This window comes from Anthonomus grandis, chromosome 6 (genome assembly GCF_022605725.1).
Source record: "Anthonomus grandis grandis chromosome 6, icAntGran1.3, whole genome shotgun sequence".
Taxonomy (NCBI): Eukaryota; Metazoa; Arthropoda; class Insecta; order Coleoptera; family Curculionidae; genus Anthonomus; species Anthonomus grandis.
The window spans coordinates 23,661,658-23,688,090 of NC_065551.1; the positions used below are offsets into that span (position 1 = coordinate 23,661,658).

Below are 26,433 nucleotides of genomic sequence, written 5' to 3' on the forward strand. Positions count from 1 at the left end.
CCTGTTGAATACCTAAGGAAAGTTTATATGAATGAGATAAGCTTATTGCGTTTGTTGAATACTTATTCGCTGAACACTAACGGTATACAGGGTGTTTCAAATTCGACCCTCAACATGGAGTCTCGGAATCTATAAAAGGAGATACGAAGATGGTTAAATTGGCAAAGAAAAATAAAAATTTGAAATGGTTCCGAAGATATTCGAAAAAATAATTTAGAAAAATTGATTTGATTTTTTTCTAAGATTATTTCTTATCCGGTTTTAAAACAATTTGCACTTTTTTATTGCCACTTTTTTCGTGCTAGATAATGGTGTTTTTAGATTTTTAATACGGCGTTTCGTCTTTTGCCAATTATCATCTACTTTATTTTTTCTTATACGGGCCATATTTGGTTTTTGCATTTTTAAAGTCTTTGCAAAATTCCCTTTTTAATAAATCACAAGTAATATTAGAAACTTGAATTTTTGGAAAAAACTAAATTTGCTACAATAGGCTGTGCATAAATTGACAAAACAATATTTAAATGTTATATGTTATAAAAACATGATAGACCGAAATACTAACAATGAAATACCGTAGTAGTACACACGTTACTTCAGGGTTACACCTTTGTTATTTTCACACTGAAACACCTGTAAATATTTTAAAAAAGAATAAATTAATCTATTTACAAAAAAATCCTAGGTGAACTTTTTTATTTCATATTCTGTTTAACACGCGTTGGTAAATAAATAGAGAAACAATAATTTCAACAACAAAGAACATCTATCCTAAAATAAAATCATATTAAGTGCTCAAATTGTTATCCCTGTGTACCAAGACACAATGGCACTTTTTCACGAATATTGAGCACCGCGTGATTTATTTCTCGACCACTTAATTTATTAGACCCATATATTAAGGATTGCTGAACCCACGAGTAATTACTGACAATAAGTAATAAAATCTACGTAATTGAAAATCTAACTGATAGAGAATATTAACATCGGGATACCAGGGCCAGTTCAATAGCCGGCTAATAGAATCGAATACATCATAAAGTTTTGGAAGGATATCAAAAAGATAAAATTAATGACAAACTTCCACATCTTATAGTATAAAGAATTTGAAGTACTGTCAAGAAGATATTCCTATACGGATAGGAATATCAGTATATAGTAAATATACTGGCTTTGCTTTAGAATATGAACTCAACAACACCTTTAAAATCCTCTGATGATATCATCTACCGATTTTTTATGGTATTTTTATCTTTTAGAGTTCTTTGTAGAGTGGATGACATAGTTTGGTGATCTGATGCTCATATAAATAATATATTACAACTTTCAACGTTTCTCCTTTACCATTTTTTTGTAATGTAGTCTGATTTTACCAATATATTAGTTTTTTACTAATATTAAGTGCACTAAAATGATCAGATTTTCTATAAACAATTATTTTTAACCAATCGATCAGTTTTCCAAAGCTGTGCTCCGCTATGCACATTTGGAGACAAAAAAACACAAGGGGGCAGTTTCACTTGCTTTTTCTAGTAATTTCTAAAAAGTCTGAAACCCAGGTTTTTTCGATGGTTATTTAATTAAAAACATTTACTCTTTCTCTTTTATAACCAACCATTCTCAGTTTTTACGCAAAGACTTCAATCCTCGCATCTATTTAATGGCGATGACAAACAAATCTATAATGAAAATATACTAAAAATGCAAATCATTATATACACAGATCATAAATTCTAAATAACCACGATATGAACTGTTATCTCAAAAAGTAGAAACTTATCTCAATTTGTGTAGTCTGTTTGGTTTTGCCGTTCTAGGCGAACACACCATACCCATTAATTATTATTATGATGTTGTTGAAAGTTATTTCAATTTGCTTATTATTAGCTTATAATGTGCAAAGTTATAAGATTTTGGGGTTGTTTCCTATGGCGGGTATCAGCCATCATATTTTGGCAACTAAGTTGATGGAGGGGTTGGCCGAGGCGGGCCACGAGGTAACAATGGTCAGCCCTTATCCAGCCAAAAATTTGCCGAAACATTGGAAGTACAGGGATATTGTGTTGGATGGGGTTGCTGAAAAGTTTCAAGGTAAGTTGAAGTGGAGCCTTCAAACTGTCTTCAAGTGTATCTAGAAATCGATTCACCTTAGTAGTTCAAATGATAACGTCAAAATACAAAAATTCTTTAAAAGATTTTTAAAAGACACAGCTCTTCTTGATGTATATTTTATTTGCATAATATAGACTGCACCTACAAATCATTAATTTTAGAATATTTGAAAAACATGAACCTCTTTGAGATGGAAAAAGCCAACGCAATAGCCTTAATGAGACAAATGACTAATATGATGTCGGAAATTATGAATAATACCATAAACCATCCCAAGATGATAGAACTGACCAAATCCAACGAACAATTCGACGCACTAATTATGGAACAATTTCAACAAGATGGTTTAAAAGCATACGCCTTAATATTTAATTCTCACCAAATCCTTTTAAGTAGTGTGGGACCCAACCCATCGGTAAATCCTACAGTCGGAAATCCTCAGCCAGTGAGCTACGCACCTCATTTCTTTGCTGGTGATTTTTCAAAGGATTTATCAGTCTGGAATAGATCAAAGAATTTGGCATTTTATCTATTGGACTACTTTATGACGACGTTCTTCACAAATCCATTTCAAGATGACTTTGTAAAGAAAATATGCTCTGATTGCCCATCCGTAAGCGAGTTGCGTACTAACGCCTCATTAGTATTACTTAACTCACATACGAGTATTTATCCAGCATTACCACTTGTCCCGAACATGGTGGAAATAGGTAAGTCAATTAAAGTACTCTAAAGGAATAACTATTGATTAATGTCTCTTATTAGGTGGATATTTTATTGATCCTCCAAAGCCATTACCTGAAGATTTACAAGAGTTCATGGATAACGCCAAGGATGGAGTGGTTTACTTTAGCATGGGCAGCAATTTAAAGAGCAAGGATTTACCAGAAGCTACAAAAAATGGTATTTTAAAAGTTTTGGGTAAATTGAAACAACGGGTTATCTGGAAATTTGAGGAGAATCTGCCAAATAAACCTGCAAATGTTTTGATCAAAAAGTGGTGCCCTCAGGCTGATATCTTAGGTAACTTATAATGGTTTTCTGGTGATTCAATAGGTCTGTAAAACTGTTCGTTTATTTCTAGCACATCCTAAAATGAAACTGTTTATCACTCATGGAGGTCTACTCAGCACCACAGAAACGATATATCATGGAGTCCCCATTCTCGCCATTCCAGTTTTCGGTGATCAGCCTACTAATGCAGCACGTGCGGAAGCTGGAGGATATGGGCTAAAGTTCCACTACCTTGAATTTACTATAGAAAAATTTGAAAGCTACTTGAATGAGTTACTAAACAACCCTAAATACTCCCAAGAGGTTAAGAAACGATCCAAAATATACCACGATAGGGCAATGAAACCTCGAGAGGCGGCCGTGTATTGGGTGGAGTACGTTATAAGGCATAATGGCGCTCCACATTTAAGAGTAGCAGGGAGAAACCTGGTTTGGTATAAATACTTTATGGTAGACGTGTTCGCTGCTCTTTTGTTGGTTTTTGGAAGTTTCATATATCTGGCGAAACTTGTGGTGAAGAAAGTCTGTTGTCGGTCCAAGAAGAGTAATAGAAAACAGAAAGTTTTGTAAAAAAAGATGTTTTTTTATCAACAAATAGTAAACTTAAGCACTATTTTTAGGTTAATAAGATAACATTCTTAGTAAATTTTTTTAAATTTTAAAATAAGCAAACTAGTTAATTAAATATTTTAGAAAATGTAGTTTGTACAGACATATTGCTTTAAAAATTTGCAATTATATGAACAGTATTAATATAGGTAACAAAAAAATTATTCAGTCTTTAAAACAAATAAGGGAAAAAAAGATTCTTGCGCATTGGTAATCGTTGCAACAAAATGAAGCATGTCGATATTTTTTTTTTCAAAATACTTAATCATGTTTAATTATGATAATATCTTTACCCTAGCTATTGATATAATAGAACTTGAATTTTTTTTTAAAATTTAGAGAAAATATATTAATGCTTATAGACTTGCAACTTGCATGCTTATGCAAAATTTAATTTAGTTTTAGTGATATTTTAGCCCCCAAATATAAAAATATACTTAAAGAAACATCGGCTAATTAGGAAAGTCGTTTCAAATGGGTTTAATCCCCAAACCATTTACACACCAAATCTGACAAAAATTAATTTTTTAATAAACTAGTGGGAATAAATTCATAGAAAAAAAATTAAAGAGGCAATATACAGGGTATTTGGTTTTGAAAAAATACACATTATGCTTATTATTATGCAAAGAAAAATGATTAAATATTATTAGGCCTCCCCGACAAGCACTAATTATTAATAAATCATAAATAGTTTTAAGAAATTTAAATAATTTATTTCTTTTCTTTTTTTCACATAATTTCAACGTATCAAATACTATCGTTATATACCATAGAGGTCACACACCCGCATGATCGTGGAGTATTGTATTAAATATGATTGGGCACATTCTGTATAAATACATCTTAGATAAGGAAGAAAATATTATTGCTGTAGGTTAAATTATTCATAAAGAATTATTTAAAACAATTAAAATTAAAAGTCAATGATTCGGATATATAACATGATGACCACGATCAAGGAGAAAATTAAAAAAAAGTTTAAAAAGTCCGACCAAAATGACGCTATAAAAATAAAAAATGATTGATTTTAACTTTAGAAAATGCAAGTCATAAATTATTTTTTATTAATCTCCTCGATAAAAGGGTATTAAATTGTAGCCAGCGATGGTCTCTATATAAAAACATTATGCAACTCAGCACATTAATCCAATATAATATATTATCTAAATACCGAATTAAATTCGTTTACCATTTAATTTTCATTTTAAGAAGAAAATAGCCTTATCATTGTTTCACTTATCATAAGCTGTTTTCCAAGAAAACTCCCTAAATTTCTAACGAAACCTAAAAAGTTTTCTTTGAATGTAGGCATTAATTTATACTACTAATCAGCAGCATTTTCATTATTTTTGGTAAAATACGACAATAGCGCTTAATTTAAATGAGTCAGTCTTAATGAATCAAGAGTCACATATCATACTCGATACACCTCGTGGATCGAGTCTTCCTGAAGTAAGTCCTAGTTCTGTTTTACTTATTTTTAAAACCCGTTCAAAATTGTCCATTGCTATCAACATATAATAGCAATGCTTATTTCAAATGGTCTATTATTCGGGCGTAGTCGACAGGCCTCGTAGTCCATTGTACTAGTGCTATTGCCAAATGAAGCTAGAAAAATTGCTTGTTTTTAATATTTCAAATAAAAAACTAAATATTTTTTTACTTAGAAATATTCTGTATTCAAATATGTTGCGTTTAAAAATATACTAAGCTTAATTAAATAATCATAATACATTTTATAATAAGTAAATCATCAATTCTATAAGCAAATTCAAATTTGAAAATAATCATAATTCAATTAAACAATCGAAATAAAAAAATTATAATCTTTCAAGTACTCTATATAAACTTCAAGTCATCTATTTAAGTACCTTCAAATGTTGTACGGTAAAATCAGACAACAAAATTAAATTTCAACAAATTTTTAGCGATCGTCGATTTAAAATTTGAGTTATTTTTGGGGTCTCGGTACTGGGTACCATAAATTAAATCATATCAGTAATGTATCGCTGTACTGCAGGATTTTCTGTCTTTATTTAGATCGCAACCGATAATCTTTTATCTATTTTCACCAGCCATTTTGAGAAGTGCTTACCTTCTTAATTGTAGACGATCCGTTTTTTTGCATACTCGTGATAATCTAAACAAAATTGGGGTATTTTAAAGCAATTTTAAGTTAATATTTTAAAGCATCCTGTGCAAGATTTGAGTCCTAATTTTATTAATTGGGTGTTGGCGTGACGTTTATTGGTATTGAGAATGTATGACATTGACAATAGCTCATTCTGCTTGGTGAGACTCCATTGATCGTCTACCTATAAGGCAGTGCCAAGCTTCTTGCAATTTAGTAATTTTAGCCCAGGGGTTATCATCAGTCTCCTTGCTTAAGGTCTATTAACAGAGTCTGGTATCAACCTAACCAATGGAAGATAAATTAATGATTTACATCTCATAAAAAATAAAAATGTTCACGAAAAAATAGTGTGAGTAGTGTCCAGGCTTTTTGAGATGGCTCAGATTCCTTAGGATTTCAATACTCATAATCTGAATTTTCTTAAGTACATTCGTAAGCAGCCAATTAAGGCAGAAATCATAAAACTGTTAAATGTAAGACGATTCACCCTGTCAAATGCCTAAAGAAAGTCTATATGAATGAGATAAGCTACTTACGTTTATTGAAGCCATTTTTCTCTAAACGCTATGGGCATATCTAACCAGGAAACCTACTTAACCTTGAAGAATTATCCTTAGAATACGCCTTGATAAATATTCATGGGATATTCAGTTGTGTTACTCTCTGAATAGACGAAAAATAATTGATCATAAGCATAGATCATTACATTTATGGTATGGCTTGGTAGGGACAATCGAGTAGTTGTTTTTGATGATTGTTTAAAGAATCGCTATTTAGTTCGTCGTTCCAAGATCAAAATAAATCGTGCTTAACAGAGTAATTCTACGTAATCAAAAATCTAACTGATATAGTATTGGCATACTGGCTAATAACAATGATTTAAATAGATAAGAAAGTGATCAAGAGTGAATGGATAATTTAGTAACAACTAACCAAAAGGAGATTTTTATCATTTGATAGTTCTACTGTCAAGAATGTGTTCATATACTGGTATATGTATATACAGGCTATGCTTTACAACATGAACTTAGCAGGCAATATCTTTTAAATCCTTTATTCACATCATTTACAAATGTTTTATGGTATTTTTATCTTTCAGAGTTCTTCACAGAGTGGATGTTATAGTTTGGTGAGCCGATGTTAGTCAAACAAATATATTACGTCTTTTAACGTTCCTTGCTTGATGTTTTTTATATTAAATCTGAATGTAGTCTGGTTTTCTCTGCTCATAATAATTTAGCAACTATGCACATTTGGAGACACTGACAAAAGAGCACATAAGGGGGAAGTTTTACTTGACTTTTCTAAGACTTTGGCACAAGTCTGGTACCCAGGCTTTTAAACACGGATTATTTAATCAAAAACATGTATTTTTTTATGACCGACAATTTTTTTCAATTAACTTGGATCCTCTTATCTACTTCATGGCGTTGACAAACAAATCTATAATAAGAATATAATAAAAATACGAACCTTTTACATCACGCATACAGATTAACCATTAACCAAACAAAAAAATAATTTTAAATAACCGCGATATGAACCGGTATCATAAAGCAGATGAAATCAGAAATTATCACAATTTGTGTTGGTGTCCGGCTTTGCCGTTGTAGGTGAACACATCATACCCATTAATTTTTATTATGATGTTGCTTTGGTTGAAATTTATTTTAACTTGCTTATTATTAGTTTATAATGTGCACAGTTATCAGATTCTAGGATTATTTCCTATGGCAAGCATCAGCCATCATATTTTGACAACTAAGTTGATAGAGGGGTTGGCCGAGGCGGGCCACGAAGTAACGATGGTCAGTCCTTATGCAGCAAAAAATGTTCCGAAACATTGGAAGTACAGGGATATTGTGTTGGATGGGGTTGATGAAAAGTTTCAAGGTAAGATGAGATGGAGCATTCAAAATCTCCTCTGTCTAGAAATCCACTCATTCAAGTTTGAATGATAAGTTTAAAAAATTCTTATAACTTTTTCTCCTTGATGTATATTTTACTTGCATAGTATAGAGTGCACTAACTAATCATAAATTTTAGACTATTTGAAAACCATGAACCTCTATGAGATGGATAAAGCCAACCCAATAGCCATAATGAGACAAATGAGTAATATAATGTCAGAAATTGTAAATAATACCATAACTCATCCCAAGATGATCGAACTGACCAATTCTAATGAACAATTCGACGCACTAATTATAGAAGTATTCCACCTAGATGCTTTAAAAGCATACGCCTCAATTTTCAATTGTCACCAAATCCTTTTAAGTAGTGCGGGACCTAGCTCATGGGTAAATCCAACAGTGGGAAATCCTCAACCAGTGAGCTACGTACCTCACATGTTTTCTGGTGATTTTTCAAAGAATTTATCATTCTGGAATAGATCGAAGAATCTGGTATTTTATTTATTGGATTACTTGATGATAACGTTTTTCTCAAATTCCCTTCAAGATGACTTTGTAAAGCAAATATGCTCTGATGGCCCATCGGTAAGCGAGTTACGTACCAACGCCTCACTAGTATTACTTAATTCACATACGAGTATTTATCCGGCATTGCCACTTGTCCCAAACATGGTGGAAATAGGTAATCCAAATAAAGTACTCTAAAACGAATAATTATTGATTAATGTCTCTTATTAGGTGGATATTTTATTGATCCTCCAAAGCCATTACCTAAAGATTTACAAAACTTCATGGACAACGCCAAAGATGGAGTGATTTACTTTAGCATGGGCAGCAATTTAAAGAGCAAGGATTTACCAGAGCCTACGAAAAATGGAATTTTAAAGGTTTTTGGTAAATTAAAACAACGGGTTATTTGGAAGTTTGAGGAGGATCTGCCAAATAAACCTGCAAACGTTTTGATAAAAAAGTGGTGTCCTCAGGCTGATATTTTAGGTAACTTATAATGGTTTTCTGGATCTCTGGTGATATAACTGTTCATTTATTCTTAGCACATCCCAAAATGAAACTTTTTATCACTCATGGAGGTCTACTCAGCACCACAGAAACCATCTATCATGGTGTCCCCATTCTCGCCATCCCAGTTTTTGGTGATCAGCCTACTAATGCAGCACGTGCGGAAGCTGACGGATACGGTCTAAAGTTTCACTACCTTGACTTTACCATAGAAAAATTTGAAAGTTATTTGATTGAGTTACTGAACAACCCCAAATACTCCCAAGCGGTTAAGGAACGATCTAAAATATACCACGATAGGCCAATGAAACCTCGAGAGGCGGCAGTGTATTGGGTGGAGTACATTATAAGGCATAATGGCGCTCCACATTTAAGAGTAGCAGGGAGAAACCTGGTTTGGTATAAATACTTTATGGTGGACGTATTCGCTGCTCTGTTGGTGGTTTTTGGAAGTTTGGTATATGTGGTGAAACTTATTGTGAAGAAATTTTGCTGTCGATCTATGAAAAGTGATAGAAAACAGAAAGTTTTGTAAAAAAATAGTGTTTTCCACTAAGAAATAGTGAATTTAAGTACCATTTACTAAGTCTTTTAGATAACATTGCCAGTAAATACTTTTAAATTAGGAAAAGTCAATATTTTTTTATATAAAATGTGATTTGCACGTTATTTAAACACTTAAAATGACCATATGTTAGGAAAGAAAAACTAAATAAAAAAACAGCACGTTTATACAGAAGAAAGCATATTAGCATTTTAAAATAATAAATCATCTTTAATTATGATTATTACTTAACTTTTATTATTCTTATAATAGAGTTACTTGACATTTCTTCTTTCTTTATTTAAAATATAGAGAAAACATACAGGATGTTCGATCTTAAAAAAATATATATTACAAGTACCTTTTTAAAAAAAGAAAAGCAATTAAATATTATTAGGCCTTCCTAAATAGCACTAATTATGAATATTTATAAACTGTTTTATTATCATAAAAATATGTGCGCACTCTCGGTACCAGACCATGGCGGTCAGAGACCTCCTGCATGACCGTAGTGTGTCTTAAACTTGGATGGGCACATTCTGCATAAATACATTTTTTATGCTTCTTATTCTGGTTTTAGATAATATATATTGAATGAATCTGCTGAGTTGCATAATATATTTAAATAGAGGGTATCGCTGACTAGAATTCCATACCCTTTTATCGAAAACATATTTACTATATAAAAGTGACCGAACCAAAAATGCTGAGTATAAATTTTTAAATTGCTGAAAAAGTGTAAATAAGTTTCTCCTTAAAGCTATCATTATTATGCTTTTCCAATTTATCACTTAAATTTTATAAAGTTAGAAAATAAAAAATCAATCCTTTATAGATTTTTTATTTTCACTATGTTATTCTGGTCAGACTGAGTTTTCTTCTTTATAATGGTCATCAACTTAATTATTTTCATTCATTTCAATTTCTAATTTTCGTTTTTAAAAATTAAATTAATTTTTTATAGTTTTTTTTTAATTTAAAGTTAATTTATTTTTTTTATTATTATTGTCTTAAATTCTTTAATATCGAACATGTTATATATTTTCCCAATCACTATTAATTTCAATCAACTGAATATTTTTTTTATTAATAAATAAATTAAAAATGAATGTGTATGATTTCAAATGGTTTTCTTAAACACGTTGAAGGGCGATCACGCTATATGGTATCAACAAAAATTTAAAAAAAAATAGGGACAACGCTGTACAGCGTCAATTCTTTTAATCTACTTTGCAACAGTTTGCTGCGTAGCGTCAAGCGTTCTATTTAAAATACATATAGCTTTATATTTATTTTAAATAGCATAAGACTGTTTTAAATGGATTACATAAAAACAAAGTAGTGCTCGATTTCGTATACTTATCCTTATTTAAGAGGTAGTGTCGCTCGACTACAGAACGAGGTGTGCTACACGTGCTTTAGAATTTCTAACGTAGTTTTCTTTGAGAAATAAGGTAAGCGATTGTATATATTTACTGTATTTGCTAACAGATATTTGTAATTTGCTGGATTAGTGTTTGATTAGTTTCTAAAGCTAAAACAAACAGTATAAGAACAACAATTAGAAGATGAAGAGGTATCAAGCAATTTACGAGACGATAGTTCTGGACAGAAAAGCAGTCCCACAAAAAATCGGTTTTTCTGAGATGCAAAATGTATTCCAAGAAAGGTATTCGTGAGGAGACTACCTACAACACAAAGGGTGTCCAGAGAATCCAGGTTTGTGCCCTGACTGTTTCGAAGAGTGGCACGATTTGCAAAATGAATAAATAATGTAACAATTTGTACTTAATAAAAAAATTTAAACTTGAAACACCTTTTGCTTGATTTTTTTCCATTTGTTTCTTTTTTTTTTTAATTAGAACTATAGCTACTTTTAAACTTTACTGCAAAAATTTATTTGACGATGTTTTTACAGCGTCTAACGTCTAGCTGCGTTCTGTTTATATTCTGTAAAAAAAACACTTTGAAATAAAGCACAACGCCGATCTGCGTCTCAAAAAAAAGCAAAAAAGTTTCAAAGAAACGATTAGTTTCTATAGTTTTTTTGAATTATTCATCATCATTATTCCAGATACTTTTCCATTTCTTATAAAAAAAGCTACTGTTTTAATTTTCAATTTTTATCAAACTGGCCGCGCTCTTCAACGTGTTAATTAAATATATTTTCCTTATTTTTTTTCATTCGCTCTTCTAAATGACTTTACCGTTTAAAAAACTATTCAATGTTATAAGAAACTCCTAATAAAAACGTATATATCTACAAAAACTAATTTTCAACTGTCACTTTCTCATTATTTATAATTATATAAACTTTTATCTCGAAATGCAATCGATATTACACCGATACGTTCTTCCTATACTCCTCCTTATAGATCCTGATTAAATCCTTGTAAGATTCTCATAGCTAGAACACGGGTATTTGGAACTTTCGAGATTTTTCTGCAATTATCTTTTTTCTTTCAGAATCATCAACAGTGTATTTTCTGGTATAGCAATATTTTAATGATTTTACTGGAGTGCCATAGGTATTGATGGAGAGATTAATACGGTCCTATCGGATTAGTTAAGTTTATAAAAAAAAGAATTCCAAAGAAATAGAAGCTTTACTATAGCGTGCAAACCGTTGTTTGGAAGAATTGGTAGGCATAGCAATGTACATATAGTCATATACAGTGCATCCCAAAAGTTATGTCTAAATTTATTTAAAATTCAGGGGTGTATTCGAAAAAAAAACGCTCGGACCCGTCGATTTTTATTTCAAGTTCCGCATTTTTGTACGTGAAGTTTGTATATACAGGGTTGCTCAGAAATAAATTTCGACCATCAACTTCATTTTTTCAAATAAAAGCACCTTTTTTTATTTCATCTTTGAATTTCGCGTGGAATTCTACGTATGTTTCATGCATCATGTCATATACCTTCAACAGTTATCGAAAAAAGACGATTCATGTAACAAATAAAAAAAGAACAAAAATTAAGTTAAATGTTCAAAATGGTTGCCATTCACGGCTTGAAAATATCCAAGGCGATCAATAAAGTCTCGTTGCACATTTTCAATCATTTGCGGAGTTATGGCGCGTACTTCTCTGCGAATTCTCTCTTTCAAGTTGTCTAGATTATTTGGCCTATTAACAAATATCTTCGACTTGAGGTATCCCTACAAAAAAAGTCCATTGGTGTTAGGTCAGGCGACCTAGCAGGCCATTCGATGGGTCCTCTACTTCCTATCCACCGATTGGGAAAGGTTTCATCCAAAAATGTACGAACAGTGGCAACATAGTGCGGAGGAGCGCCATCTTGCTGGAAAATTAGTTCTTCGTCAGGATAAAAACAGGGGTTTGGGGGTCCAATGGATTTGGAAATAAAGCTAGTAATGCTGGAACTAATTCAAATTGGAGAAAATCGAGATACACTTCCCCGTTAAAGTGACCTATTACTCTTCCGCGCACTATTCCACACCACACATTTCGTTTTTGAGGGTACTGGGTGTTTACCTCCATCATCCAATGCGGATTTTCTGTTACCCAATATCGACAATTTTGTCTGTTCACACTACCATTCAAACAGAACGTGGCTTCATCGGAAAATATAATATTTGTTACTAAATTATTATTTAGATTGCACATGTTTTGTAAGCGTTCACAAAACTCATTTCGCCTATCGAAATCGTCATCAGGAATAACTCTTGCACAGGAATAACTTTGTAGGGGTGATATTTGTGCTTTTTAACTATTTGGTGAACTATAGATTTCGCCATGTTCGCCCCAATCTGCGACAGAGGAGTGCATGGATTTTCTTCCAAAGAAAGCAAAACGTCAAGTTGTTCATTTTCATCTCGAGCAGGACCACTAGAATTCGGCAGATCTCTAACATGACCGAATTCTCTAAATTTAGCCTCTATTCTACTCACCACCTTTTGACATATCGGAGGACGATCAAGATGGATTTCATTGAATAATTGAGCAGCTTCTCTTTGAGTACGTGTTCTATCACCAAACCCAACCATGCACAGAATTTCTATTTTTTCTCGTTCCGTTAACTACCATTGTGAAAACCGCAACTTTGCTCGTACAATTCACACTTGACAATATCTGTTTGGCGTACAACTGTCGAACAGTTTCTATGAAAATACACGGTCACCAGCCAACAATAAAAAAACACGAATGAATGGAATTTTGCTCTGTATACAAATTTTCAGAGATAAGGTGACTCGTAAGGTGAACTTCATTAATAATGTTTGGTCGTCTTTTTTTCGATAACTGTTGACTTTAGGTATAGGACATGATGCATGAAACATACTCGTACGTAGAATTCCACGCGAAATTCAAAAATGAAATAAAAAAAGGTGCTTTTATTTGAAAAAATTAAATTTATTTTTGAGCAACCTTGTATATACAAACTTCACATACAAAAATGCGCAAAATAAAAATCGACGGGTCCGAGCATTTTTTTTTCGAACACACGCCTTAATTTTACATGAATTTAGACATAACTTTATGGATGCACTGTATATCTGCCTGTCATATTTAAATACTCATAACTTGAGTTTTCTTAAGTAGATTTGTATGTAATCATCCAGGCCAGAAACTATAAAATTACTAAATATAAGATAATTCACTCTGTCAAATGCCTAAAGAAAGTCTTTATGAATGAGACAAGCTCCTTACGTTTGATGAATACCTGTTCGCTGAACATTAAGAGAATATTGTATATACGAGGAATCCTTCTGAACCTTGAGAAAATATTCGTAGAATATGTCTTGATAATGTTCATGGGATATTCGGTCTTAACATTCTCTGAAAAGATTTTTGATGATTGTTTAACAAGGAATATCAAATGAGAATGTAGTCTGACTTTATCAATACACCAATTTTATACTAATCTTAAATGCAAAAAAAGGTTAGATTTTAGCCTCCCATCTATTTAACGACGGTGACAAACAAACCTATAATGAAAGCGTACTCAAAATACAAATTTTTTGCATCACGTACATAGATTAACAAAACGAAAAACGAATTCTGAATAACAGCGATATGAATCGTTATCAGAAAACAGATGATATAAAAAATTATCTCAATTTGTGTAGTCTGTCAGGCTTTGTCGTTGTAGGTGAACACATAATACTCATTGGTTGTTATTATGATGCTGCTCAAAGTTATTTCACTTTGCCTATTATTAGTTTACAATGTGAACAGTTATAAGATTTTGGGGGTGTTTCCTATAGCGGCCGTCAGCCATCAGATTTTGGCAACCAAGTTGATGGAGACGTTGGCCGAAGCGGGTCATGAAGTAACGCTGGTTAGCCCTTATCCAGTAAAAAATGTGGCGAAACATTGGAAGTATAGGAATATTGTGTTGGATGGGATTGCTGAAGAATTTGAAGGTAAGCTGAAGAACTTTAATGGTAAGCTCCGAAGGAGCCATCATGGTCTTCTAGTCAGTCTAGAAGTGGCCTTAGTATGACTGATAATTGATGGATGAAATCCAAAAATATGTAAAAATCCTTTTAGAAGAAATAACACTTTTTAAAGTTTTACGACTATATTTGATTCGCATAGCATAGGTTGCATAAACTAATTATTAATTTTAGATTTTTTGAAAAACTTCAACTTTTATGGAGGAGATAATACCAACCCAATAACGAGAATAAGACAAGTTTTTAAGATGATAACAGATATGACTAATAATACCCTAAGCCATCCCAAGATGATCGAACTGGTAAAATCCAATGAACAATTCGACGCACTGATTGTAGAGCAATTCAACCAAGATGGTTTAAAAGCATACGCCTCAATCTTTAATTGTCACCAAATTATTTTTAGTAGCACTGGACCCAACTCATGGATAAATCCTACGGTGGGAAATCCTCAGCCAGTAAGTAATGTACCTTCTTCATTTTCTGGTAATTTTTCAAGAGAGTTATCATTCTGGGATAGATCAAAAAATCTGGCATCTAATCTATTTGAATACTTTATAATGACGTTCATCTTACATCCCATTCAGGATAGCCTTGTGCAACAAATATGCTCTGATTGCCCATCCGTAAGTGAGTTGCATACTAATGCCTCATTAGTATTACTAAACTCACATACGAGTATTCATCATGCAGTACCACTTGTCCCAAATATGGCAGAAATAGGTAAGAATGTACCCTAAATGGCATTATTACTGATGAATATCTCTTATTAGGCGGATATTTTATTGATCCTTCAAAGCCATTGCCCAAAGATTTGCAAGAATTCATGGATAATGCCAAGGATGGAGTGATTTACTTTAGCATGGGCAGCAATTTAAAGAGCAAGGATTTACCAGAAGCTACAAAAAATGGCATAATAAAAGTATTAGGTAAATTAAAGCAACGTGTGATTTGGAAGTTTGAGGAGGATCTACCGAATAAACCTGCAAATGTATTAATACAGAAGTGGTGCCCTCAGGCTGATATTTTGGGTAAGTTGTAATTCTTTTTGGAGACGTTGGTGAATCTATAGGATTGCAAAACTGCTCATTTATTTCTAGCACATCCCAACATGAAACTATTTATCACTCATGGAGGTCTACTCAGCACCACAGAAACCATTTATCATGGTGTGCCAATTCTCGCGATCCCAGTTTTTGGTGATCAACCCAGTAATGCAGCACGTGCGGAAGCTGGAGGCTACGGTCTAAAGCTCAACTTTCAAGACTTTACTATAGAAAAATTCGAAAGCTACTTGAACGAATTACTAAACAACCCCAAGTACTCCCAAGTAGTTAAGGCGCGCTCTAAACTATACCATGATAGGCCAATAAAACCTCGAGAGGCGTTAGTGTATTGGGTAGAGTACATTATAAGGCATAATGGAGCTTCACATTTAAAGGTGGCAGGGAGAAACCTAGTTTGGTATAAATACTTTATGGTGGATGTATTTGCTGCTTTGTTCGTGGCTTTTGGAGGATTTGTATATGTGGTCAAACTTGTGGTGAAGAAAGTTTGCTGCCGGGTCAAGAATAGTAATAGGAAACAGAAAGTTTTGTAAAGAAAGGAGAGCTTAATTGTAAATTACCGAAAACTGTACAGTTAATTATTTTATAAAATGTACTTTGTATTTAATTGTAGATATTGCTTGGTAATATAATTAATGAAACATCGGCCTATTAGGAACGTCGTTTAATTAATTTTCACCCCTGACCCATGTTTACAGTAAATCTAGCTAAATCTTAATTATGTTATAAGAATGAATTCATAAAAAAAGGAACAAAATTGATATTGTACACGAGGTTATAAAAAAATCCACATTAGAAGAATCCTTTCAAAAATTAGGAAAAATTATAATTTGAACAGACTATATAGCTAGAGTAATTACTTTTTTGCATAAATTGTTTTCTCTCAAGAAAGTATAAATAGACATTTCTTAAAAAGTCATTAAATTATAATAATTTGCACATAAGACATCGTACTATGCATTAAATGCTCTCGGTACCAGACATAGCGGTCACAGATCTGCCGCATGATCATGGTTGTTATCTTAAATTTGCTTGGGAACATTTTTCATTAATACATTTTTATAGAAAAAAAAGTATTAAAGCCCAAAATTGTTATTAACCAATCTATTGAAATTATGAATCACTTATTGCGAAAATTTACGTAATGTTCGATAGTTTCATAAAAAAGTATTATATATTAATACTAAAAATAATTCAATTTTAAAAAAATTATTAAATTACTATGGTTTGTATACAGGGTGTCGAAAAATAGACGGAGATATTTCAATGGGTGATTCCTTGTAAAAAAATATAAGAAAAAATGTCTATAAACATGGGTCCGGAAATGCACAGTTTTCAAGATACAGGGTGATACATTTTTTTTTAAATATAAATTATTTATTAATATTAACTATTTTTCTAGGAGAACTGACACTTGTCAATGTCAAACCTCCATGCAGAAATTATTTTTTGTTTTTCAAGGCACCGGTGATTTTTTTACCAAAAATTAATACACCAATTATGTCCATATGCAATAAAACGGAATTTATTTTTTTTCGTCAAAATAGAAGAGGCCAAAAAGTTATATTTTTAAATGCTTAATCAAACAACAAATATTAAAGTTGAAAAAAAGGCAGTGGTGTACATTTTTTTCCAACTGACACCCATTGAAATATCTCCGTCTATTTTTCGAACATCCTGTATAAACCCCCGCACACCCCGTGCCCAGTGGTCACAGACAATCCACATAGTCTAAATTTTTGTAATCCTAATTGTTTTGTAATAACTAGATGAACAATTTTTTTCTCTCTGTCTCTCAAGAAATCAAAAATGGATAGATATTTCCACCGAAGCAAAATAATTTAAAATGAAATTAAGACATAAATAATAAGAAACTATCGATGGTTTTGCAGAAGCCACGAACAGAAAATTTGAAAAAAAAATAAATTTTTAAAAACGAAAATTAGAACGTGAAGTGAAAGAAAATAATTCAGCTGATGATGGCCACAAAAAAAAAGAAAACTATGAAATAAGTTTAAGGAGTCCAACCAAATGCCGCGTTGAAAACATCAAAACCAATTGATAAAACGGTTTTAAATTTTCAAGTCTGATAAATTGTTGAAATATAAACTGAAAGGAAAACATAAATCTGATGATGACTTAAAGAGAAAACGTCGGCTGTTAATCTGAGAGCACCATGAAATAGATTAATTTACTCTTCTTAAGTACATTTTTTGCTTATACTTGTAGTAAATACAATCTGAAAAATTAACCGGAATTTTCTTTTGGTGACTTTTATAATAATTTTTTTCATAACGTCCTTTTATAAAATAGTGCTGAAATATAGCAAGAGATATAAAAACACATTCTGCAACTCATCCTATTATTAAAATACAAAATAATGAACGTATTGTTCATTGATTTGCCTAACCTTTATCAGAAGTTGTTTTCCAATAAAAATCCCAGAATAATTAAGAAGTAATATCGACATAATATTGCGCTTCATAAAAATTGCTTTATCTATAGAAAGTCGAAAGATCAGTATTGATAATATGTTCAAGGCTTAAGGCACATGGGCTCATAATGTAATCGTTTTATAATAATATTTTTATAATAAATAGACTCTAGACTAAATATAAAAAGTAATTACTAGTCAGTTTAATTGTCCATCAGAACGCAAAAAAATACTCACGAAATATAATTTAGTTTTTAGTAAAAATTAATGGTTATAAATTAAAATTGGTTATAGTTAAAAATTAATGGGAATAGTAAACCTACTATTCGAACAGTTCAGTTTGAAAATGAACGTCACACAGATTTTCTTAATATGTTGTGTTACTTTTCAATGTGTTTTCGGTGGCAGATTATTGGGAATTTTTCCTATTCCCGGTGGAAGCCATTATATTTTGGCTAGTAGACTGATGAAGGAACTTGCAAAGGACGGACACCATGTGACAATGATTACTCCTTACCCTACAAAAGGATTGGAAAAGGAGTTTTCGTGGGATGATATTGTTATTGAAGGGCTGGCTGATCATTATTTTGGTAAGTTATTATAATAAGGGTGATTTTTATATTTGAAATTGTCCACTTTTATTATTTCTACTGCCTAATATTATATCATATTAATATAAGCCAGCTTCTTATAAAAAATTATTTTTCGGGTAATCTGTAAAAATGTGTAATTTGGAAAATTATTTTAATTTTTTTTTTAGTTAATTAATAATCTTACACATCTTGTACACATTTTTTAATGTTCAAGGTAAAATTACGGGTTTCAGAGGGTTTTACATCATTATTGTTGTATAAGGTAAAAAAAGAATTGTGTGATACTTGCCGATAAACCCTTAATGCCAAGATAAATACGTTATCGCATCATATCCGATAAGTTAAAAAAATTATTTTTAACAATTGATAAGCCAATAAAAAACAATAATTTTTGTATGGCAATCAAATAAATAAGACAAGCAAACTTCATTGTTTTTTAAATAAAACTCACTTTAAATCAACCAACATATAGTATTAGCAAGTATATACAAAATATGAGATAAAATTTTTTTAAATCACTGCTGTGATATGTAAATATAATAATGTTATTGCATCCATTCGGCAAGGAAGAATATTTTTTGCTCACCGGCTATCAGTCCGCGTCCCTCTAAAATTATAATCGATAATATAAGGTAATACACAATAAGAGAAAATACTACATTTTTTACTAATACTTTAACAGGGGTCAAATCTTCAAAATTTCAGTCAAGTTTACAGGTACAACAGGGGAAAATTGTCTTACAAGTTGATGACTCTGTAAAATCAGTAGTGAGATAAATACTTTATTCCTTGAAGACGATAGATTAAAGAAAATAATATTTTTTTATACTATACTATAGATCGACTAATATTAAAAATCTCTGCTGATATAATTATATTATCATGTATTAGACAATAAGCAAAAAATATGTTTTACAATTTTTACATCCATTAAAAACACTATTGAGATAAATAGGTTATTTTAATCAATTATTTTTACTCTAAATATGTACCAACAAAATTATTGTTGAAATGATAATAATATCGCGTAGTTAACAAGGAAAAATATGTCTTACTGTTACAAATCGATGATCCTGTAAAATCACTACCAAGGTAAATACCCTTATGTCATCCAAAATAATAAGGGAAAAATAATTTTTATCCTAAATATGAGTGGATACATCTTTAAAATCACTACTCAGATATTAATGTTATCACATACTAATAGAAAAAAATACGTTTTTACTGGACAATTCCCTCTCAAATCACTACCGAAATAAATGCGGCATCATACCCATACAATAAGAGAAAACAAAATTAATATTTTTTTTTTTAAATTCTTAAGGAAAATTATCAGATGAAAGAAAATAACAAAGAAAAATGTTTGTCACTGGTCCTAAGCTTCCTGCCAATAAACATATTTAATTGCATCCAGGGCAATAAGGGAAACGCTATTTAAACTATTAATATCACACTAGGTACTTATCTTACTAAATTTGGGTCAATAGATCTATTAAATCACTATTCAGATCAATAAGTTATTGCCCATGCTATGGACAGAAAAAATATAAACTAAATTAATTCTAACAATTTCAGCAATGTTCTCAAAAATAAACATTTTCGAGGACAGCAACCGTAGCGCCTTCCAACGGGTAGCCTCTTATCAAGACCTGATGATGCATTGGTTAAACGAAACGTTGTACCACCCCAAGGTTAGGGCTCTTATGACCCCAGATACCAAGTTTGACGCGGTGGTCATGGAGGACTTTTTCAATGACGCACACAAATATTTTGCTTATCATTTTCAATGTCCATTAATCCTGATGTCCTCCATGGGTAAGCTATCATTATGACTTTTTTCAAAACTTAATATTATACATCTCACCTTTCAGGTCCAATACCATGGGTTAACAACAAGGTGGCGAATCCCTCTCCACCTTCCTATATTCCGCATGCCTTTTATGCGGGCGATTTCGACCCAAAGAACTTTTGGGATAGATTTTTTAACTTTTGGGATTACGTAATTGACCTTGCAATCGATAATTTCTATTTCAAGCCTCTCCATAATGACGTACTCCAAAAAGCTTTTCCAGGAGCACCGAGAGTGCAAGACCTGAACGAGAATGTATCTTTAATACTATTAAACTCCCATGAAAGTCTTTTGCAGTCAGTACCTCTGGTACCAAGCATGGTGCAAATTGGGGGGTACCACGTGGATGCTCCAAGCCCTTTACCTAAAGACTTAAAGGAAGTGTTAGATAATGCTAAGGATGGAGTGGTCTATTTTTGTATGGGGAGCAACATAAAAGCGAAAGAGATGGACGTTAAGAAGAAACAAGCTTTCGTGAATGCACTGGGAAGGTTAAAGCAGAAGGTGTTATGGAAATTTGAAGACACAAATATCACTTTGCCTAAGAATATTATTGTGAGGAGTTGGATGCCTCAGAAAGATATTTTAGGTAAGGGCATTGATATTGTCGTGTTATCATAAATTAGTAATAATAATATATTGGGAGTTGGGAGAGTTGATGTATATATTGATATATTGGAGTGGAGCAAATATGTAAACCTTGCTGTAAAGTAACCAAAGATTTGTAAAATTTTGAGCAGAATATCTCGTCATAACCATTGATTTAATATGACTAGTATTTTTGAAAATATTAATCGTGATTTACGGCCTGAGAAGGGCTAAACAATATTTATATATTATACAGATATTATCCTAAGCCCTATTAGCCTAAAAGTTTCATCTTTCTGGAATTATTGCTTGAATTAATTTGTACATAAAATAATGTTTTTTTTTTTAATGAGAATTTACTTTAATTTTTCAGGATATTGGATTAAGTCGTAGCCTGAGGATATTGTGGTTTTAGATGTTTTGTCAGAGAATAATTTATTTCAAGATTTTATTTCAACGAAAAATTATATATGATGCATATGATTATGAATTTTTTTTACAATTTTCTTCATATAGCTGGTTTGTGTGATTTTTAAATTTTTCCAGACAGTTAAAGTAATTTTTTAGGGGTGTCAAGCTCCTGAAATCATTTTTCATTTCTTCCAGGCAGTGGGGGGTACTTTTAAAAATTCTCCTGGCAGTTGAAGTAACATTGATGTATCTGGAACTTAAGACCTGGATTAATTTTTCATTCCTCTAAGACCATTGAGGTAATTTTTATTTTTTTTTAATGGAGTTAGAATATATTTGTATATGCCTCCAGCTGTTGAAAAGGTTTTCCATTTCTTCTAGTTTTAAAATGTATTCCAGCGATAAGAGTAATTTTCTAAATGTTCCAAGTTCCTGGAATAATTATTCATTTTTCTGAAGTAATTAAGTTCATTTTTCAATATTTTTCAGGTAGTTGAAATTTATTTGTATGTGCTTCGAGCTCTTGTAATAATAATACATTTCTTTCAGGCAACTGAGGTCACTTTTAAAATATTTGCTTGCAGATGAATAAGTTTTTCAAATGTCCCAAATTCCTGAAATAATTATTCATTTCTCTGGCGTAATTAATTTTATTTTTCAATATATTTCAAGCAGCTTATATATATTTGTATGTGCCTCGAGCTCTTGTTACAAATAATATTACAATTCTTCCAGACAACTGAGGTTATTGAGGTTATTTCCTTGCAATTAAAGTAGTTTTTCATCTCAAGTCCCTTTAATAATTCCTTATTTCTTCCAGGTTGTTAAGGTCACTGTTTAGTCACACAAATAGTTTTTCATGTGCCTCAAGCTCCTGACGTAAGTTTTCGTTTATCCCAGGCAATGGTGACCTATATTGTCTGGATTAATTTTGAAATTTGTCCTGGCTGTTGAAATAATGAAATTTCTTATTTTTTAGAGTTTTTTCACCATAGCAACCATTGATAAAATAGAATTTTCTTTAAAAAATAACTACAATTTAAAAATGACGGTATCTATACCTATCTCCGTCTGACATCATTTTCGCCTTCAGTTTATCATGTTTCATTGAGTAATTAAGAAAAAAGTTTCTTAACGAGACAGAAATAAACTTATGGTAGAAACCGCATGAATCAGACCGAAATGATGTAAGTGATGTTTATTTCGTAAAATATTAAGAGTCATAAACTGGTGGAAACTATTGATTCTTTCTGACAAAATTCTTAACTAAAACTGAATATTTCTATTATTCCAGCACATCCCAACGTAAAACTCTTCATCACCCACAGCGGCTTCCTCAGTACCATCGAAACAATTTACCATGGAGTTCCAGTATTAGCAATTCCAGTATTCGCCGACCAGTTTATGAACGCGAAAAAAGCAGTTGCTTACGGTTACGGGTTAAAATTAGCTTACAACGATCCTAATTTTAGTGAGGAGGCTCTAAGTGCCTTACTGGATGAACTCCTGACCAACCCTAAGTACCATGAGACTGCTAAGTTTAGGTCAAAATTATACCACGATAGACTTGCCACTCCTATAGAAACTCTAAATTATTGGGTGAATTATACCTTAAGATATAAGGGAGCAAAGCATTTACAAGTTGCGGGGGTGCAGTTACCGTTACATCAATATTTGCTGTTGGATGTTGTGGGATTTATGGTGGCTGGACTGGTTTTCAGTTTGTGGATTGTGTTGGTGCTGTTTAAGAGGGTTCGGATGATAGTAAAAACTGGGAGTAAACAAAAAACCCAATAGAACTATTGTTAGTTTAGTAGTTAATGGTTTTATAAATAGGCTAGAATCATTTTAATAAGATTGTTTACGATACTGTGTATTTTTTTATCTTATTTTATATATATGCCAGGCTTTTTTACAAGCATTTTATTCTTTTTAATGAATTAATTAAAAGTTAGTTTATTCATTAAAAAGCAAAACGTCAGCAAACAGATTTAAAGTATGATAATAAGTGATGTATACACGAGTGCATTCATTTCAACAAGTTATTTACCGAAATTCTCTTTTGATGTACAAGCGAGCTTTGAAAGTACGTACAACGTCGCTTAAAAGGAGTTTTTTTCGTTCTCCCAGAAGTTTTTAAGGTATATTTTGGCAGGCGTATTTCGTTTATTCTTTTCATATTTCTTGAAATTTAAATATTGTAAGTTGCAAAGCTTTTTGAAGAAGAAATTTTAATGCAAATTCTATTAGGGTGCTTTATAGCTTTAATACAATGCTAGTAAATCTTGTTTCATAGAAGATGCTAATTTAAATATTATCATTGGAATAGGTTTAATGGATTTTCATATTTTTCATATTCACATTGAAAACTGAAAAAGCTTCTAATACTCTACATATAGATGGCGGTAAGAAAGTGAAATTACTTCCTTGAGTTACTACACGGAATCTCAAATAAGGCCACTTTTTATAGTTCTTTATTTTGCAGAGGATTTCTTTTTACTTCTGCCAAAAAAACTTTCATGAATAAAATGTTGCCATGATAATAAACCATGAAACTCTTAGTAATCAACAATTCTATGTGAAATTCTGTCTGTGGAAATTATTTTACTCCTGATTCCTTAATGCCTAATTTAAAGAGGGGCGTTAAATCAGATGCAATAACTTCGGTTAACCTCACGGGCTTAATATAAGATAAGTTGGAAGAAGGTTTTCGTAACAAGTGACAAGCTTAAACATAATTATTAATAATGAGCTGGTTGAGTTAAAGTACTTTAATAAATAATTTACATATATCGTAGTAAAAAAATATTATAATTAACTTAGAATGTGTCCCTTAGACCGACATACGTTGTATGATATATTTGAAATCAATAAGATAATATCTTTTTATTTCTTTGAGTCTAAAATGTATAGGAGCTTCCATTTAAAAAAAGCAATATGGTAATACATTTTGCGAAAAGTTTTTGCTTAATTTTTGAAATCCAGACCTATGTAGCCAGTAGGAAATGTATGGGTATTTTAGAAATTATAGTACGCAAATAAAAAAATGAGAAATGAAGATACATTGTTTAATATGCAGACAAAAAGGTCCCAAATTAACACTTTTTCTATTTACGTACTATAGCATCCGAACGGATCACACATTTCTCACTAATTTTAAGTGCACAGAATAGTAGAGCAAAATACAAATTTGGCACCATAAACAAGATTTAAAATTCCCGCTACTATGTTAGTATTAATCATCGGTATTTAGAGGGCGCAACATTCAATCATCAGTACTTCCGAATTATTTGATTATTCTGTTCACAGTAGATGAATTATACGTATAGTTCCAATTAAACTTTCACGATTGTGATAATAATTTTTGACAATAAGGATGCGTTGTTCTACCATTTAATTTTCTACGTTTATTAACTTTCGATGTGTCACGTCATAATCATGTGTCATATGTCAGACACAGCGCACAATTCACATCTTGCGTTTTTATTAAAATACCCTTTACATAGAAATTCCAAGTGTTTTAGGTTCCTCAAATATTTTTTCATTTCTTCCAAGCACGCTAATAAAAATCCTGCATTTTTTCTTTGTTACTTTTAACTTTTCTAAAAGCACCGAGGGGTCTTCTTTCTAAAAAGGAAAAATGGGTCATTTCGGTAATATTTTTCAAGCTTTTGCATAAATGTTCTTCCAGGCGATTGAAGCCATTTTAAATGTTTTTATGTAGTACATGATAATTTATTGTATGTCAAGCTCTTTGAATAATTATATAAGAAACCTTTGGCATTTTTACACCAACATATATGTCACATATCAAATTTATCAAAGAATTCCAATTTTCTTTGAAAAAATAAATAAATGGACATGAAGTTAAAATGTTATACGCAAATTAATATTTCTAAAAATAAATTGACCTTTTCTTTTTGAAGTTCTCTTCATAGAGTGATAAGAAATGCTTTTTTATCCCAAAAAAACATTCTAATATAATTTACTTTTATGAAATAAACATAGACCGTTAAATCGACATTATCATTATTGCGATGACAATTAAAAATAAAATATTAGTTTATACAGGGTGAGCCTCCAGGAACTACACCAATCGAGCGTTATAGTAGTATGTTACACAAGTACCTAGAAGAATTGCAATCTTCAATTTTGATACCTGCAAAATATTTTATGATCAATAGATCGCAAATATAAGACGTGTTCCTGAAATACCTTTACCATAATCTGCGTATGTAATAAATAAATATAAATAATCTTTTGTGAGTAATTTTTGTGTAATAATTGTACTTGACTTAATTACACTTGACTATTTGCCGCCTAATGCCGCGCCATCATGGTCAACTGATACAACACCAAATAGTATTCCTACAATAGAAAAAAATCTAGAAATAGGTATTCTTACACAAAGTTATCGTTGTTTTTAAACCTTAACCAGATTAAATTATAAAAGTTGTAAAATTTGTATTTGAAAAAAGTCACTTTAGACGGTTGTTCCTGTTTTCAACCCTCTCTATTATTAATTATCAATATTTGATATAGTCTATTAAAATTGGTTCCCCTCTACAAGGAATCCGACCAACATACAAAGGTTTCGTCATAGATGAAAATTGATCTTTTTTGTAGGGTCTGCAAACGTCATTTTTGAAATATAAACTTAAATATGTCAAAAACGATACAACTTAGATGTAGTCCGTTAAACACAGAAGTTATTTGAAAATTTAAT

The 26,433-nt window shown here is 31.5% G+C and overlaps 3 protein-coding genes and 1 long non-coding RNA gene across 9 annotated transcripts in view; 2 read left to right on the forward strand and 2 right to left on the reverse strand.

Annotated features, from left to right (window-relative positions):
• Positions 1-26,433, reverse strand: part of LOC126737876 (cytochrome b5 reductase 4) — a 162,783-nt gene that overhangs the window by 111,865 nt on the left and 24,485 nt on the right. The gene's annotated exons all lie outside the window — the stretch shown is intronic.
• Positions 1,781-9,634, forward strand: LOC126737879 (UDP-glycosyltransferase UGT5-like). 2 transcript variants are annotated; one of them, XM_050442963.1, is made up of 5 exons: positions 1,781-2,091; positions 2,274-2,822; positions 2,878-3,135; positions 3,197-3,552; positions 9,194-9,593. In XM_050442963.1, the coding sequence occupies exons 1-5, from the start codon at positions 1,848-1,850 to the stop codon at positions 9,335-9,337; spliced, it is 1,551 nt and encodes a 516-aa protein (XP_050298920.1). In that variant the 5' UTR covers positions 1,781-1,847; the 3' UTR covers positions 9,338-9,593. The 2 variants fall into 2 exon arrangements, with proteins under 2 accessions (XP_050298920.1, XP_050298919.1); XM_050442962.1 differs by lacking the exons at positions 1,781-2,091; positions 2,274-2,822; positions 2,878-3,135; positions 3,197-3,552 and adding exons at positions 3,695-7,765; positions 7,919-8,467; positions 8,524-8,781 and having other exon boundaries at positions 8,838-9,634.
• Positions 14,416-23,628, forward strand: LOC126737878 (UDP-glycosyltransferase UGT5-like). Of its 4 annotated transcripts, XM_050442961.1 has the most exons (5): positions 14,416-14,732; positions 14,940-15,223; positions 15,353-15,488; positions 15,539-15,796; positions 23,002-23,576. In XM_050442961.1, exons 1-5 carry the CDS (start codon positions 14,489-14,491, stop codon positions 23,502-23,504), a joined length of 1,425 nt encoding a protein of 474 aa, XP_050298918.1. In that variant the 5' UTR covers positions 14,416-14,488; the 3' UTR covers positions 23,505-23,576. The 4 variants fall into 4 exon arrangements, with proteins under 4 accessions (XP_050298918.1, XP_050298916.1, XP_050298917.1 ...); XM_050442959.1 differs by having other exon boundaries at positions 14,940-15,488; XM_050442960.1 differs by lacking the exon at positions 23,002-23,576 and adding an exon at positions 15,866-16,486 and having other exon boundaries at positions 14,420-14,732; positions 14,940-15,488.
• On the reverse strand, positions 25,747-26,384 carry LOC126737888 (uncharacterized). The gene is made up of 3 exons (XR_007661151.1): positions 26,137-26,384; positions 25,923-26,075; positions 25,747-25,866 (listed from the first exon to the last, which is right to left on the reverse strand). It is a non-coding gene; the product is annotated as an uncharacterized LOC126737888 (long non-coding RNA).

Bases quoted from the DNA above. Each gene is read 5' to 3' on its own strand.
- LOC126737879 (XM_050442962.1), top strand. From the start codon at position 7,516: ATGATGTTGCTTTGGTTGAAATTTATTTTAACTTGCTTATTATTAGTT. The intron at 7,766-7,918 runs GTAAGATGAGAT...CATAAATTTTAG, and splicing joins GGTTGATGAAAAGTTTCAAG to ACTATTTGAAAACCATGAAC. The intron at 8,782-8,837 runs GTAACTTATAAT...ATTTATTCTTAG, and splicing joins TCCTCAGGCTGATATTTTAG to CACATCCCAAAATGAAACTT.
- LOC126737878 (XM_050442958.1), top strand. From the start codon at position 18,571: ATGGGAATAGTAAACCTACTATTCGAACAGTTCAGTTTGAAAATGAAC. The intron at 18,857-20,434 runs GTAAGTTATTAT...TAACAATTTCAG, and splicing joins GCTGGCTGATCATTATTTTG to CAATGTTCTCAAAAATAAAC. The intron at 21,298-23,001 runs GTAAGGGCATTG...CTATTATTCCAG, and splicing joins GCCTCAGAAAGATATTTTAG to CACATCCCAACGTAAAACTC.